The 14,705-nt window shown below is 44.4% G+C and overlaps 1 protein-coding gene across 1 annotated transcript in view; it reads right to left on the reverse strand.

Moving 5' to 3' along the window:
* LOC126542853 (aladin-like) overlaps positions 1 to 14,705 on the reverse strand; it is a 39,297-nt gene that overhangs the window by 7,743 nt on the left and 16,849 nt on the right. Inside the window, exons 2-11 of the mRNA XM_050189974.3 lie at positions 12,201 to 12,325; positions 12,065 to 12,126; positions 11,849 to 11,937; positions 11,107 to 11,153; positions 10,363 to 10,521; positions 7,294 to 7,377; positions 5,848 to 5,968; positions 5,082 to 5,206; positions 1,064 to 1,354; positions 181 to 248 (exon numbers count right to left, since the gene is read on the reverse strand). Of these exons, the coding sequence (XP_050045931.2) occupies positions 181 to 248; positions 1,064 to 1,354; positions 5,082 to 5,206; positions 5,848 to 5,968; positions 7,294 to 7,377; positions 10,363 to 10,521; positions 11,107 to 11,153; positions 11,849 to 11,937; positions 12,065 to 12,126; positions 12,201 to 12,325 (1,171 nt within the window). The remainder of the gene's footprint in view (positions 1 to 180; positions 249 to 1,063; positions 1,355 to 5,081; positions 5,207 to 5,847; positions 5,969 to 7,293; positions 7,378 to 10,362; positions 10,522 to 11,106; positions 11,154 to 11,848; positions 11,938 to 12,064; positions 12,127 to 12,200; positions 12,326 to 14,705) is intronic.

Here is a 14,705-nt window from a genome sequence, read left to right on the forward strand (position 1 = left end):
GAGCTGTTTCCGACGTTGCTGAGGCATTTTGGGGCCTTCTTCACTGTTGTGTTTTCCCGGCTGTAAATTATCTTTTTCTGCGGTTCTTGAAAAAACTAATCAGTGGGGTTCTACTCTAATCATTGAATTTGCTGCTAAGCATAAAAAGACTGAATAAATATCAAAGGACAAAAAGCTTACCTCTAAAAGAAATGGCCAAGCGCTCTCCATGCTTGTCCCAGGCCATGTTCTGCACAAGACCTCCTACCCTGTGGAAAGCAAGTTCAAGCAAATAATACGTTCCCAGAGTAAAAAATCTCCATTAAAACAAAAATTTACTGCACAAAGCAAAATGTGCAAGTACGCAAGAAGGCACTTAATTTTAGTGATCACTTTCAAGAAACGAAAAGCACTAGGCTCATCATACGCTCTAGAAATACAATGTCACCGTCATGATTTCTCCTTTGTAAAAAAATGTTATCTGGAAGGTTGTGCTATAATAACTGAGGAGCTTTACGTATTGACTCAAGACATGAAAAATACTGCAATTCCCCAGGGCAATAACACAGAACTACAATCAGGTGATCTGATAAGCCAAGGGCAGCTCTGAGGGGGACGACAGGGGCAGCCAACACCTCAATACTTCCTCCTGTCCGACCATCGCTCTTAGCACTATGGATTGCCAAGTGATGGAGCGCCCTCCTGCACCCCTAACAAAATGGGAAATCATACTCTGTTCTTACAACAGAAAAATCCTGGCACTGCCCCTGCTGATAGCCCATCACATTTATGACCCAGTGTATGACCCAGTGCTTTAGGCCAAATATCTAATGCAATGGCAAATGAGGCATACCATGAATTTTGCATATCCAATTGTTCGTTTTCACAATCATGTGTTTCGAAATAGTGTTTCGAAATGCTTTAGGTGAGATAACTGTGCCAAACCGTTGTACAATATCGAAAGAGAAAAATGCACAACCTTACAAACTACAGACTTCCGAGAGGCATTATTCAACTTGCTTGACCATCAGAATTTTTTATAAAGTGCTGCCGAGGCAGAGTGACTGCAGCATAAACTGTGCACCTGATTCCATCAACAGCATCGGACTGCAGTGGTAGGTCCACCTCACTGAGGTCAGCCACAGGTAGACCTGTCCCAAAGGCAGTATCCGGGTGCGGAGACCAAGCAGTTGTCTCGCCTTCATCCTCATCCGCAGAGGCTGCAGGCGGAGGTGGAAAGCTCAGCGCGTAGAGGGCGGGTCTGCCAGCAAAGCTGCACAGCAGCCATCGGCCGTCGGGGCTCCAGCAGGCTGTCTGGCAGCGGCCCTGCTGAGTTGACCACCGGTCAAACTGCCACTGCTTTGTATCCCATACCCTGAAGCATCACGAAGCAGTGCCATATTACTGAAAGAACATGGGCTTCTTCTAAGAGAACATGGTCACCAGCCAACAGAGGCTCTGCATAGAAGCTCACACAGAACACATACAAAGCGCACGAAGAAAACAAGTCCTCGCAAACAACACTCGAAAAGAAAGTGAAGAAAAGCAGTGGTATTAACAGTCCCTTGAAGACCAAATACAGAAGAGACGCAAAAGATGACACATTAAATGAGATCAAATTCTGGAGTTTCACATGCTGAAGCCATGACTGACTATGAGGTACACCGTAGTGGGGGGCTGCGAAATATTTCTGACCACCCGAGGTTATTTAACACTCACCCAAAGCAGTGTTCTTGCATTCGAAACCCATGAAAATTTGGCCACCACAGCCAGGTTTGAACCTGCGACCTCAAATTCAGCAGCACAATGCCATAGCCACTGGGCTACAGCAGCGGTTCTCCCTTTTTTTAACTTTCTTCATTTTATACTGTGACAAATGCTAGACTACTAGAGAATCTGGCACATATGTTTTCAACAATCTGTGAGCAGCCACGAGGCAGTCAGTAGAAACCACCCATCTGAGGGCCCTAATTGGGAGTGCACATTCAGTCTACAAAATTAATCGGCAGAAAAACAAGACAACTCTCAGCTTTCTCACAGATGGCGAAAGTGCCCAGAACATACAAGTTTCATTAAGACCATTGGAAGTAAAAAAAAGAAGAAGAAGAAGAAGACACACGTGTTGCCTTTAAACTGACCTCCTACATCTAACACCACATAAATTAGGCCACTCCTCCCACCCTTTTTGCCTTGACATTATTAGACAGCGGCAAGCAATAACCATTGCTAAAATAGTGGCAATGACCACCAATGCTTGCTCACTTAGCTATTGTTTATAGCCTTTATTAGAGCCAATTTAATGGGTCCTTGAAATGGTTTGGACAAATTTTGCAGACGCATAGGGTACAGCTAAAGTTAATCATTCACACCACAACTTGTGTGAAGCGTCTCATATTAAGAGAGCTACGGACGATTACAAATTGCCCTCCTCCATAGCCATGCATTTCCTCCTCAACTTGTTCGCCAAGTGATTAGGGCTAAGCTCCACCTTCACTGGCTCTGCGCCATGACTTTCTGTTACTGCTACTGTTTGGTTGAGCTCTGTGCCACCAGGTGGCTGCACCGGGCAGATCATTCACGTTTGCGCTTCGGCTCATCCCATGAAACGGCAAAGTCAAGCGGCCAGGCCCTGTCCCCTCGATTGCGTTTACCCGAATACCAGACTCGCGAAACGCTATTGTGGTAGTAATCCTCCAGTATAAAGGGACGGCCACAAACGCGTTAATTCTGGTGCCGATCGGATAGCGACAGTCAGATGCTCTGCAGCCACTCCGCTCGTCTACTGCCTCGCAGAGGGACACGATGTCGCAGCTTGACATATTGCCTGTCACTACGCTTGTAGCCCACAACTCAACAAAGTCGATTCACGGTGCTCACGAAAAGACAGACCGACACTGAACGCGGTGCTCTTGTCAAGACGGAGCACGTTGCAACACTAGCAGACAACGCTTGCTGTGTGCCGGAAGTGCCTAAGTGTAGTGAGAAATTGTTCTTGTGCATTCTTTCTGTTATTTCCTTTTTATAGAAACAAATGACCTAACATTCCAACTAATACGAACATCATTTCTTCACCATAAAGGTGGAAAAATTATTGATGACGCGTCCTGGGCAGCCAATCGGATAGCTCGCCCTAGTAACATCAGTTGGGTGATTTATGTCGTATGGGTAGGGGCGGCTGAAAATTCTGCTGAGCAGTGTGCTGCGATCGGCAGCAATGTACAGGGTCGTCCACTCTTAGGGTGAACACGGCTCACTGTGGCCGCGCTCCGCGGGGCGCCAGTGCGTCCGGCGCGGCGGCGCATGGAATTAATGATTAGAAGGACCTACTTCAACGACTCAGTACGTTTATACAAAATCGTCAAAATCGTTTCAGGGTCGATACGGACGACGAATACAGCCGAAGCAGAAGAAGTGGCCATGGCCCTCGCACTCGCACAACCAGGAATGAGGACCCTGGTCACAGACTCCAAGACCGCCTACGCAAGCTACCGCAAGGGGAACATCTCTCCCGCGGCACTAGCGATCCTCACCAAACGCAAATCACCGGGACGGGCCGTTGAGCTCGTGTAGGTCCCGGCTCACTCGCAAGTGGAAGGCAACGCACTCGCTGACCACTATGCCCGAGAACTGTCAATCCGGGCCGAGGACGAGCCAGAGCTACCGCACCCCGTGACAAATTACAAAGACATCACCCAAATGTACAGAGGCGGCAGATGTAAGCTTCCCCTTCCGCATCCGCAACTCAGCCAAACGCAGCAAACGATCGTGCGACGCACGCAAGCGGGGTCGCTAGCGCATCCTGTGCTCTTGCACAAGATGTTCCCAACAGAGCATGACACTTCATGCCCGTTTTGCAGACGATCAAATGGCACTCTAGCACACATCCTTGCAGGGTGCACTAAGCTCAAGAACCCCCCCCCATCCGCACTACCCCCCACCCTCCCCAGCCCCAATCCCCCCAAGCGATGGGAGACCTTGTAGTCCAGCCCCGACCTACCGACCCAGCTCGTGCTGGCGGCTAGGGGCCAGGAACTGCTGGACGCATATGGGACCTGAGAAGAAGGTTCCACCCCATCCGGTGCCAGCGTGCACCACCATTTACTAAGGGCTCAATAAAAGTTTATTCTCTCTCTCTCTTCCCTTAATATCGCTCTTCTTTAAATACTACAGCTAGCCTCAGGTTGAAATAGACACTACAGAGGGAAGTCTGTTATAAACAGTACAAATAAAAAGGTATCTTATTAAACAAAACAAGTATGTCGGTTAAAGATTCCATAAATTGGTCGTGATCTTGAGTAGTTACTGCATGTGCAAGAAAAGTGCAGGAACTACAGAAGAAAAAGAAGTGCAGAAAGTTTCAAAAAGCTGTGTTCATTTATGAAACAGTAATTTTCTATGTGATGATAAAAACAGTTTGTGAACATTTCAAAAGCTCTTTTATGACCAGCTACCACTGCAATGACTTCCAAATACTACGTCAGTATCCTGCCATATGCCACTGCTAACGTGAGAGTAAACCAAGTATAGCCAACAAAAGCAACATTTCATTTGTACATCTCACAGAAGCCGATTTATTCCTTCATCGACTCCTTAAATTGTAGGACAAGTGTTGACTGGAATAGCTTTTCTTGCTTAATCGCACTCATCACCAACACAACTTTAGGACTGCTGTACACCATGCCATTTGTTATTGTGCTTACTGCAAATTTTTTTACTCTTTCCGTAATACCTTCAGACGTTGATAGTATGTGAAATTAATAAACTGATTGATTCCTGAGGCTTGAAGTTCCAATGCAACACTGGAGCCATGAGACAAACACCACTGATTTCAACCACTTCAGGTTCTTTATAGAGCATCCCATGCTCACTACACCCACGCATTTTCGAATTTCATCCCCAATAGAATGCAGCTGCAACAGGTTGGAATAAAACCCTCAACCTTGTGGTCAGTAGCACAATGCCACAGCCATTGTGGTTGCCGCATGAACACTGGACAAGACACACTTGGCTGGAATCATGTTTCGATTTGCAGTGCATAAACAAAACGGCAAAAAATAAAGCATGAGTCATTCACTTGTCTAGACAAGGAGCAAAACTCTCACCTGAAAAGACTCTGTGGTGATGCTGCGAAGAGTCGAGAACCGTCAGGCGACCATCGAATAAGAGAGACTCCACCGCCAGCTAGACGTGTCAATGGAAAGCACTCTTCCATAGCAACATTCCAGATCTGGACAGGAAGGAAATGACACAGCATTTGCAAATGCAAACGGCACAAGCGACTTTATTGGGCAGAAGTAAAATGAGGAGAGCTCTTTGCTTCAAGTGAGATCATCCATCAGAGACTAGTTTTTACACTTATGGTCATGACATTAATGGGCAAAAATCAACTTAATCAAGTGAAGAATCAATGCAGTGCAATCGACGCTGTGAGGCTTGACACAATTTTTTCTGGGATTTAAAGTGCTAGACTTTCAATTAAAGCAAAAGAAGAAGACTTAAAGGCAGCAACGAGTTTGAGCTTGTCATTTTCATCTTTCTTTATAATCTCTAACAGAATTTATATAGCCTGAAGGCAACTAAATATGGGTGCAATACCTGAAAGCTACACATTGCCTATGAGTGACACTACAGTGGAGGGCCATAAATTAAATTTAGCCCTCGCAGCGCCTTATAATGCACTTAATCTAACTACATGAGAATTGCTGCACCGTCTCCATTTGAATACAGATGGATCAGGTCAGCTGGACGCAGCTGCTGCAAGCTGGGAAGGCAACCAATAAATGTCGCGCTTGACAATGTGCTACCTAACACACTGAACATCCACAGAAACTAGGAATCATGAAAAGGTTGCAAGAACTGAGTACTCACAAGAAGTGAGCAGTCAGCTGCAGAAGCAGAAGCCAAGAGCGTTCCCTTAGGATGCCATGCAATGCTGCTGACTGGATTGTGTCCCTCATGAGAAAGAAGTGATGCATACGCTGCGGATGGCCTGTCAGAACAGAACAAAGAAAAGCAACATAGGTGCATTATTTGCACCAATCTATCATCAGCCTTTTATCTTGCCATATCACTCATGCCTTTTTAAGAGGGCATTTTCAAACCCAAGCCAAGCTGATCAACAGACCAGCTGATTAGGTTTAATGTCCTGAAAGAACCCAAGGGCTATGAGGAACATTGTAGTGAAGAGCTCCCTGTTTATTTTGATAACATAACATTCTTTAACATGTACCCATAGCTTGGTGAACAAGCATACTTTGCTCCCATCAGAATGCCACCATACATATGCTTGAACCTGCAAAATTATTTTATTCAGGGCTGTAGCACTTTCTAACAACACCAATTTAATTTTAACCTTTATGTTCCAGAACAAACGCATACTGGAATAACCTTACTGAATATGTGACCCTCAGGCTGTATTTTCTATTAATTGATCTCAGTTTTCCATTCTTTCCAGCCTTCATCAGTGGCTTGAGCACTGCTCTGCCACCAACGTTACTCTTATTCACTACTTGGCAGGATGATAAAAAAAATAAAGAAAGAAAAATGAAATGGATCAATGATGTCAACACAGTTACAAAAAAAATAAAATTAGATTATGGGTTTTACATGCCCAAACCATCTTATGATTATGAGGCACGCCGTTGCGGGGGACTTCGGAAATTTGGACCACCTGGAGTTCTTTAACGTGCGTCAACACATTTATGAGAACCATAGGGTTTGAATACGGTTGACACCCGCTAATTCAACCATTGAGCGACCACCAGATTTGGTCGAATTAACAAATGGCGGCAAAATGAACCAGTTCAAATATTTTTTTATGGCTTGAAATAGTCTATAATGTCTTTCTGCTTCTTGCTCTTGAAGCGTGACTCAAACGCCATGCGATGATGATCGCCAACATGTTTAAACGCTGCCTCGAAGGCGGAATGGAAGGATAAGTAAAGTAAAACAGCTTCATGCCTAGGGAAACAGTAGCGTAGTCTGCTGAATTTCTTGTGTTTTCATACTTTAGTAATAGCTGCACACATGAAGGGATGCCAGCGAGGGTCAAATTAACCTAAGTGGTATGCGTTCACATTCAAACTAAACAAGTTTTTATTTCATAGCAATGTATGGTTTTTCACCGGGGCCTTCCAGCATGACTGAATTAAGCTACAAGTATAATTAACAAGCGTCAACCATACCTGCAGCAATTCTCACTGTATCTGTTATACTGTTCTAGAACAATTTACCCACACCTCAGAGTAATAGTATTTGAGCATTCGGGGCTGACTAGCATATGACTCATAACAGTATGATGATGAAAGGACTCACCTGGCAATAAGGGACGTTGGCTCTACTTGCCAAAGAAGGACTCCCTCCTGGCAAGCAACAGCCAGAACAGCGGAGCTGTAGGGCCTGGAAACAATGGTACAACCCTGGAAACTGAATAAGATCTTCGGAATCTCCATTTAAAAACATAGTAACGAGCCATTAAACGCTTTATTATGCAGAAATTATGATGTACTCTTGCAGAAATTAAAGGGGGGAAAACACTTTTAACTGACAGACTCATTTTCGAGAGGTACTATTGCTACTGACATTTTTCTAAAGGGCCCCTCACCAGGCCTCATAGGAAATTTTGGTTATACGCTGCAAGTTGTTAGGTGCCCTCTAAGGCACGTTCCACCGCAATAATTTTTAACAGTGGAGCTGTTCTAAGTCGAGCCTTCGCCGTCCAGTGTCCAGTGTCATGCAGGGAAGCAGGTTCCAGAGCCCACCGCCAGAGGGCGCGCTGCGGGTACAAGCGGGGCCCGCCGGGATGGGAACAGACCGATCAGAGGGCGTACCGAGGTGGGGGGGAGGAGAAGGGTATAGGAGCAGGTGGTGTTTCACCAGTGCACGCCCTTTTGCCCATGGATTCCGCTCGGCGCGAGCTCGCACAGGAGTGGCAGCGCCAATGTGTCACAAATCCCAGGCTTCGAGAGCGAGAAGCCCGAGCAAAGCGTCAGCAAAGGGAAGCCGCTTCTGCCTAGGATCGAGAAGAGGAATTGCAAGCCAAGCACCGGTAGAGGCAAGCCAACCCCCCCTTTCAAGAGCAGGCAACCCAAGTCAAGCTTCAGCAGAGGCAAGCCAACACCCAACTTTGAGTAGGAGCCCGAGCAGAGACGTCGACACAGAGAGGTTCCTCCCATGGAGGGTGCCGATGGATGGTTTAAGAAAGAATTCCTCGACCGTGAGTGCGGCCAAAGCTGCAAGGTGGGTGACAGACTGTGGTTTGATCACAACCTCACACAACTGAAGAGTGTGTGCTATCTAGAACCAAAGCGTGAATCTAGCAAATCACCGACAATGAGACAAAAGACTAAACACAAGTTCAAACTTGAGAAAACACTCACTAGCTTCACTGCTTTGACAGGTTTCAGTGCATGGAACTGGCTTTACTTTTTTTTCACATTAGTTTATTAATAGCAGAGGTAGAAATATCTGATGTGGCGCAGAACAATGATTTCAGGAGACACATGTCACCGCCAACATAGACACTCTCTCCACTTGCCCCTTCTAGCCTCTGCAAGCAATATTCTCTCCCTGTGTTCTTCCATACTGGAGGTGGAGGATCACGTCACGAGCGTCGCCTTCTTGTTTTTTGTTGTTTTTTCTCACACATTTTTGTTAAGTGGTGCACTGCCGGTGACGGTCTCGCGTGTGAGCTGTTGCGTTTGTCTCATTTCATGTGGCGGACGATTTCTCACTATGCACGAGAACACCGGATTAGCAGTAAAAGTCAGTGCCACAATCACGAGCACTGAGGCAGGCATGAGAGCATGAAAGAGCATGATCACAACGCTGGAAAACGGTAGAAAATGATGATTTCGTTCCCTGCGCACATGACTGCACGACACGGGAACAAGCAGACAAAATGGAAGTGCATTCCTCTTTCTACGGTACAAAGTAAAACTAAAGCACACAGACATTCAGGTTGTATGTTTTATTATTTCACTGACTGAAGCAACAGATCAAACAAATAACTGATGTTGCCTTGAATAATTCTCATAGTCACATGTCACTATGAACGACATCACAGCACTGCTATGTACGTAGGTGCACTTACGCAACAGATGTCGACTCTCCAGCTAGGAGTGCAGCGCCCGCGAGGAGGAGGGCAAATGGCATTTGGTTTGAAATTTAAGCTCTTTCCGCGGCGCATAGGGATGTAACACCTAGCAGACACAATCGTTGATGCACATTGTATGCACTGTGCTTGTCAGATCAATATGGCCGGACGTGGTGAGGGACCCTTTAAAAACGACTTTTATTTTTCGTTCTGTCTCTGACCCCTCTAAATGTAAGCCAAGCTGTAGATGTATTTAGCCGATGTCAGGGGGACCACACAATGTAGCATAAATCTAGAAATGTAATTCTAGCCTTACTGAAATTAGCTTGACTAGCTAGGATGTCTAAGCAAGAATGTCTTAACGATCGCTTACGAGAGCACTCAAACAATGTTGACAAACTGGCAGTAACTATGGTCATCTTACTGCACACTGCAAGCACTGTGGCTGCAAACCTTTGTTTACAAAGACTAAAGTGATGGCCAGACATTCTGATCAAGTGACAAGGGAACTTCTAGAGGCGTTTGAAATGAACAGAAAGAAAGATTGTGTGAGCTGCCCTTCTGTCGCATTGTCAGAGAAGGACGTACTGTTCTTGTCCTGGTAGCAGTGGCTTGTTATGCTGTTAGGCAATCTGTGATGTTGTGGTGACGTTACACTCCCTTCCCATCTTTTATTGTATGGTGCTATATATATATACTGTGACCATGTGCAACAAAGCATCAGTTGTTAGTAGCACTGTGTCCTGTGTGTTTTCTCTCATGTCATGCATTTTTTGCGATAAAAACCATAAACATAGAATAAGCTGCCAAGTTTCTGAAAACATTTCCTATCAGACAGCAAGCATCCGAGGGAAGGGAAGCGTAGCAGGGGGCGACAGAAAGTTATGTGGGCAGATGAGATTAGGAAGTTTGGAGGGCCAACATGGCCACAATTAGTACATGACCGGGGTAGTTGGAGAAGTACGGGAGAGGCCTTTGCCCTGCAGTGGGCGCAACTAGGCTGATGATGATGATGATGACATCGATATGCTTCAAGCACTGTGCCATCTGCTACTGAGATCTTCCCAGCTCCTCCTTTTCATTTGCTATTACTGTCTTCTATCTTTAGAAGGCTTTATTCACTACCTTTGTCGCGCACAATACACACTTACAGTTATCGTAGCTCTTGGTGTAGCCACAACACTCTCAAGCATCACGAATTATTGTCAATAAGCAAAACCAGACACCTCAATTATAACCCACTGTACAAGACAACTGAGATGCCCATGAGAAACAGAAGAAAACCGTACTTCCAAGCCATGTCAGTGATGTTCCTCTGGGACCTGTGCTTCAGCATGGGTGTAATGCTCATGTTGGGGGCGTACACACGAACCATGTCACCATGTGATGCCACAGCAAACTTGGGGCACTGGGGGTGCCAGGCAAAGGCTCTTACATGGCCCCTTGACCTGTGACAGAACATGCAAATTGCAGGTGCATCTGTGATTTGTCAGGCCTTGAGGCACATCAAGTTCATAGCAGTTCAGAGTGCCGCACTTGTGTGTCCAAGTGCCAGCCCATGCCCAGTGGTAGATTCAGCTAACTGTATAGTGCACATAGAGAACTGAATAGGCCTGGTGCAAATCTAGTAAATAATTTGTTACGCTGCAATGAGGGAAGAGAAGGGAGGGTTGAAAAGTAATGTGAAGCGATAGAAGAGGTACTACAGATTTGCGTGAGAGAAAAAGAATGAAAGACAAAGTGTCGTAGGCATTCGCAGAAGGTCCTTAACTGACGGATGCACAGCAATGATTTTTTTATGCTTATCACATATGTAGATGCTGCCTGCGCAACCAGGCAGCCATAGCAGCACACAATGGCAAAAATACAATCACATACATTTAATACAGGACCTATGGCAAGATAAGTCATTGTCAGGGTTCTGCACACCATCAAACAAACAAGCAAGACTACAGCAAAGCATAGTGCCAAATCTGCAATTCAAATAGAGCTCCACTGCTATAAATGACCATGAAAAAGAACAAAACACTCACCAGTCCAAGGCCAACGAAAACTCCTTGCACATATTTTCACTGGACAGCTGAAACAGGTTATATTCAGGCTGTGAAAATGGGTCAGTTTGAGCTGAATAACAGCCCAAATTACTGACTAAAAAGAACTGGGGCAGTGACCACTTGTGTCACAAGCAGCCGAACCAAATCTTCTCTAACAATAAAAGGAGCTGTTTTCACAACTGCAAAGGTGAAATTTACCAATAAAGCTTAGTTTATACTAATGTCACATGGAAAAATTTGATGTCGATTGAGTGCAATTGGGACCAAATTATTCGATCGCAATTGCGTCCTTTGTGCAAGCTGAAGAAGGAAGCCAATTTCAATCGAGAAATTCGATCCTCATCAGGCTCAATCGCAATTGAAAGTGCCCCATGTGACCAGCGCATTAGAACCGTTTAATGCACTATTGCATTCGTCACATCATAACCAAGATGTATGTGGGCAGTCGCAAACATCTCTTTCTTGCTCTTGGCATACAACTTGCATCATAGCCATTTTAGCTTGCAGATTAGATGTAAGCAAGCACTTGCACAATCTCATATGTTGTCCATTCCTAAGCTGCGAAGATGTGCAATTCTGCAGTAAAGTAAAACGCTGATGCAAACAAAAGCAAAAATATCCTAAGTGATCATGCTATCCACAGTGGAAGTGACATGCTTCCTACTCGAAGGAAACCTAAAAAAAAATAATAAACACAACATGCAACACAACAGGCACTCACCAGCAGATGTGGGAAGAACAGCCCCTGCTTGTAGAACCATCTTGTGCCTAAAAGAATACTTTTTGCGGCGAATCGTGCTATAGACAAAACTGGAAAAGAGGGCAAGCAATAAATTTGGTGGAATGCAACTGCAATCATCACAGGTGGCCGCTGCTGCTCAAGAATAAAGGTTCACATTATAGATGCAAGTAATGAATTCATCTGCAGTACACTCACCAATGGATGATTCATTGTATGTTGATAATTGTTCCAAGAAGCCAACAAATCCCTTTTCTTGCCTGAAATACACATAACAGGGATAATCCACTGCAACAGACATGTCATTAAAGCAAAAAGTGGTACTGAGCCTTACCATGACACAAACGCTTGTTTCCAAACTGATTCACGTTGCTGAAGAAAAGCACCAGCAGCACTTTCTGGAAAAGCAGGGTGTCTTGTGGTCTCACGGACTATGGATACACGAGGATATGCTGAAAACTAACCAGAGCAACTTTTGTTGAGGAGAGTTTGACACCTCAATTCAAAGTTTTCTTATATATATAGAATTGTGAAAAGAATATTCACAAGTTCAACAACAAAAAAAGAGTACTATTATTTTACAAACGTGCCAGCCAGTAGCCCGGCCTTCATCAGAGTGAACGGGACAACAAAACATGTTAGCTTAAAACGCGCCAGAAAGAGAAAAAGCATATGGGAAGGATATGTTGCTCCAAACAAAGTGTCAGTGAAAACAAAAATTAAAAAACTGAAATAAACGGTTTTTCAAAATGGGGAACTAAAGCATGGACAGATGGACAGAACACAGCATATGCGTGGCTGCAAAAAGTTACAGACAAGGTAGTGTTGTTCTCACCCTTCAAGAAGCGGGCAAGAAAAGAAAAGAAAATAGAAGGAAAAAGAGAAAATTTGCTTTCTATAGTGATGGAAGGGAAAAACATGTGGGTCGCTTCGGTGAGCCACGCCTAAGGCAGCGCTCTTCCCAGTCTTGAAGGATTGAAATCATTTAAGTTAAGGAGAAGCCATTTTGCTACAGACTTGTAGTGCGAAGGGCATGCAACACAATAATGGCTCAAAACGGCGTCAAAAAAAAGAAAAGGTAAAAGAGGGCATATCAGCATGAAGCAAGGACGGAAACTTAGTTAAATTACAAAGGATTTTATTTGAACTTATAACAACATTATTCTAATCAGAAGGTAGGTACACGAGTTTCCTGGTGTTTTTATTACTATCCGAGGTAGCGATATTGAACTTACATATAATGCAGGACTCACAAATTTCCCGGCTGTGGTGTGAGTCAAAGCCTGATTCCAATATCGTCAGCGTTAAGTCATTGAAAGAGTGGCTAGGAAGGATACGTTTGGATAGGGGAAGGTTCAAGGGTGTTCTTGTGTATGAACTGTGGTTATTAAATTGTATCCTGAAAGGTGTCTCTGTCTGACCAATATACTGTCGATTACAGGCAGTACAGTCGAGCGCACTTGTAACAATACCAGTTTTAACAACTGTCAACCGGTTATAACAATAAAAAGCTGCTGCACCGTCAACTTTCATATGTTTCCTATGGTGAAATAACCAGCTTACTACAATGTCTCCATGCCAAAAGGTAATTGAATGCGAAATCCTTGAAAATAAAGCAAGAAATTCGAGCCACTGCACCCTCGCCCGTTGCATACTCATACAAAAGAACCTGATAGAGATCTAAAGAAGAAAATGACGGTTAGATCACTGTCAGGCTCTATTGTATGAGCGCATGGCGGTCGTTGGGGCGGCGGGTGAGGGCGCAGCGTCTCGGTTTTCTCCTTTTGTTTTTCATTTCCAAGAATTTCGTATCCTATTACCTTTTTTCCAGCCTTCTCCACATCACCAGCTTCATATGCCTCTCTCCTGTTGCCCTTCCACCCCTCCGAACACGAATGGGCCCATATCTCTATGCTGCGCCACTCTCCAAATCACGAATGGACCATGCCAACTGCACTGGGAGCACTGCTCCCAGAGCACTGCCCCTCATTCTGCACAGTTGTTGTTGACCTGAGTGGTTCTGGCACATACCACAGTGGGGGATTGGCCATGAATTGGGTGGTTAAATTAGGTGTATAAAAACAAGAAAACTAATGATTTGAACGTTGGAACTTAAAAAGTAAAATTCTTGTGAAAATAAAAAATCAATCAGAAGAAAACCATGAATAAAAAAACACTAATATTAGCTAAATAAATAAATAAAAGAAAACTATGCTGGGGAAGGGGGACAATCGGTCTAGCATGGCAATCGATTAGACTCAAGTAGGAAATTTGGATTGCCAAGCAAACATTTCTGTGGGTGAACCAAATAATAGAGGCTCCAAAAAATAGGATGATCAAAGGCACAGATAAATCAAGGCCAATACTGCGAAGCAGGATTTCCAGTAATCTTTTTCTTATTACATAAAAATCCCCACAAGACAACAGGAAATGGTATATTGCCTCCACTTTGCCACAGAATGAGCATAATGGTAAGGGAACCAGACCAGACCTGTGTAGATAGAAGTTTAACGTAGGTATACGGCAACAAAGCCTCAAGATGGACACTTCAATTTTTCCTGTTTGGCAAAAATCTGTGCCAGATGTGCAGAAGATGTTGATAATCCATACAGTTAGTTATTGCAGAGCCTGACACTGCCTTTGTGATGACCCTCCTGTGAAATTTAGCAGCAGTGGCATGAGCAGTCAAAGGACAATACGGGAGAATTGGGCCACTTATCGATGCCTTGGCTAGAGAATTTACAATTTCATTTATAATTAGTCCTTTACCTCCGGTCACCCAAATTAAATGCACACTTCTCAAGTATCCAGGTACCAATTAATGAAATGTTCTCATTAT

Source organism: Dermacentor andersoni, chromosome 2 (assembly GCF_023375885.2).
Source record: "Dermacentor andersoni chromosome 2, qqDerAnde1_hic_scaffold, whole genome shotgun sequence".
NCBI lineage: Eukaryota > Metazoa > Arthropoda > Arachnida > Ixodida > Ixodidae > Dermacentor > Dermacentor andersoni.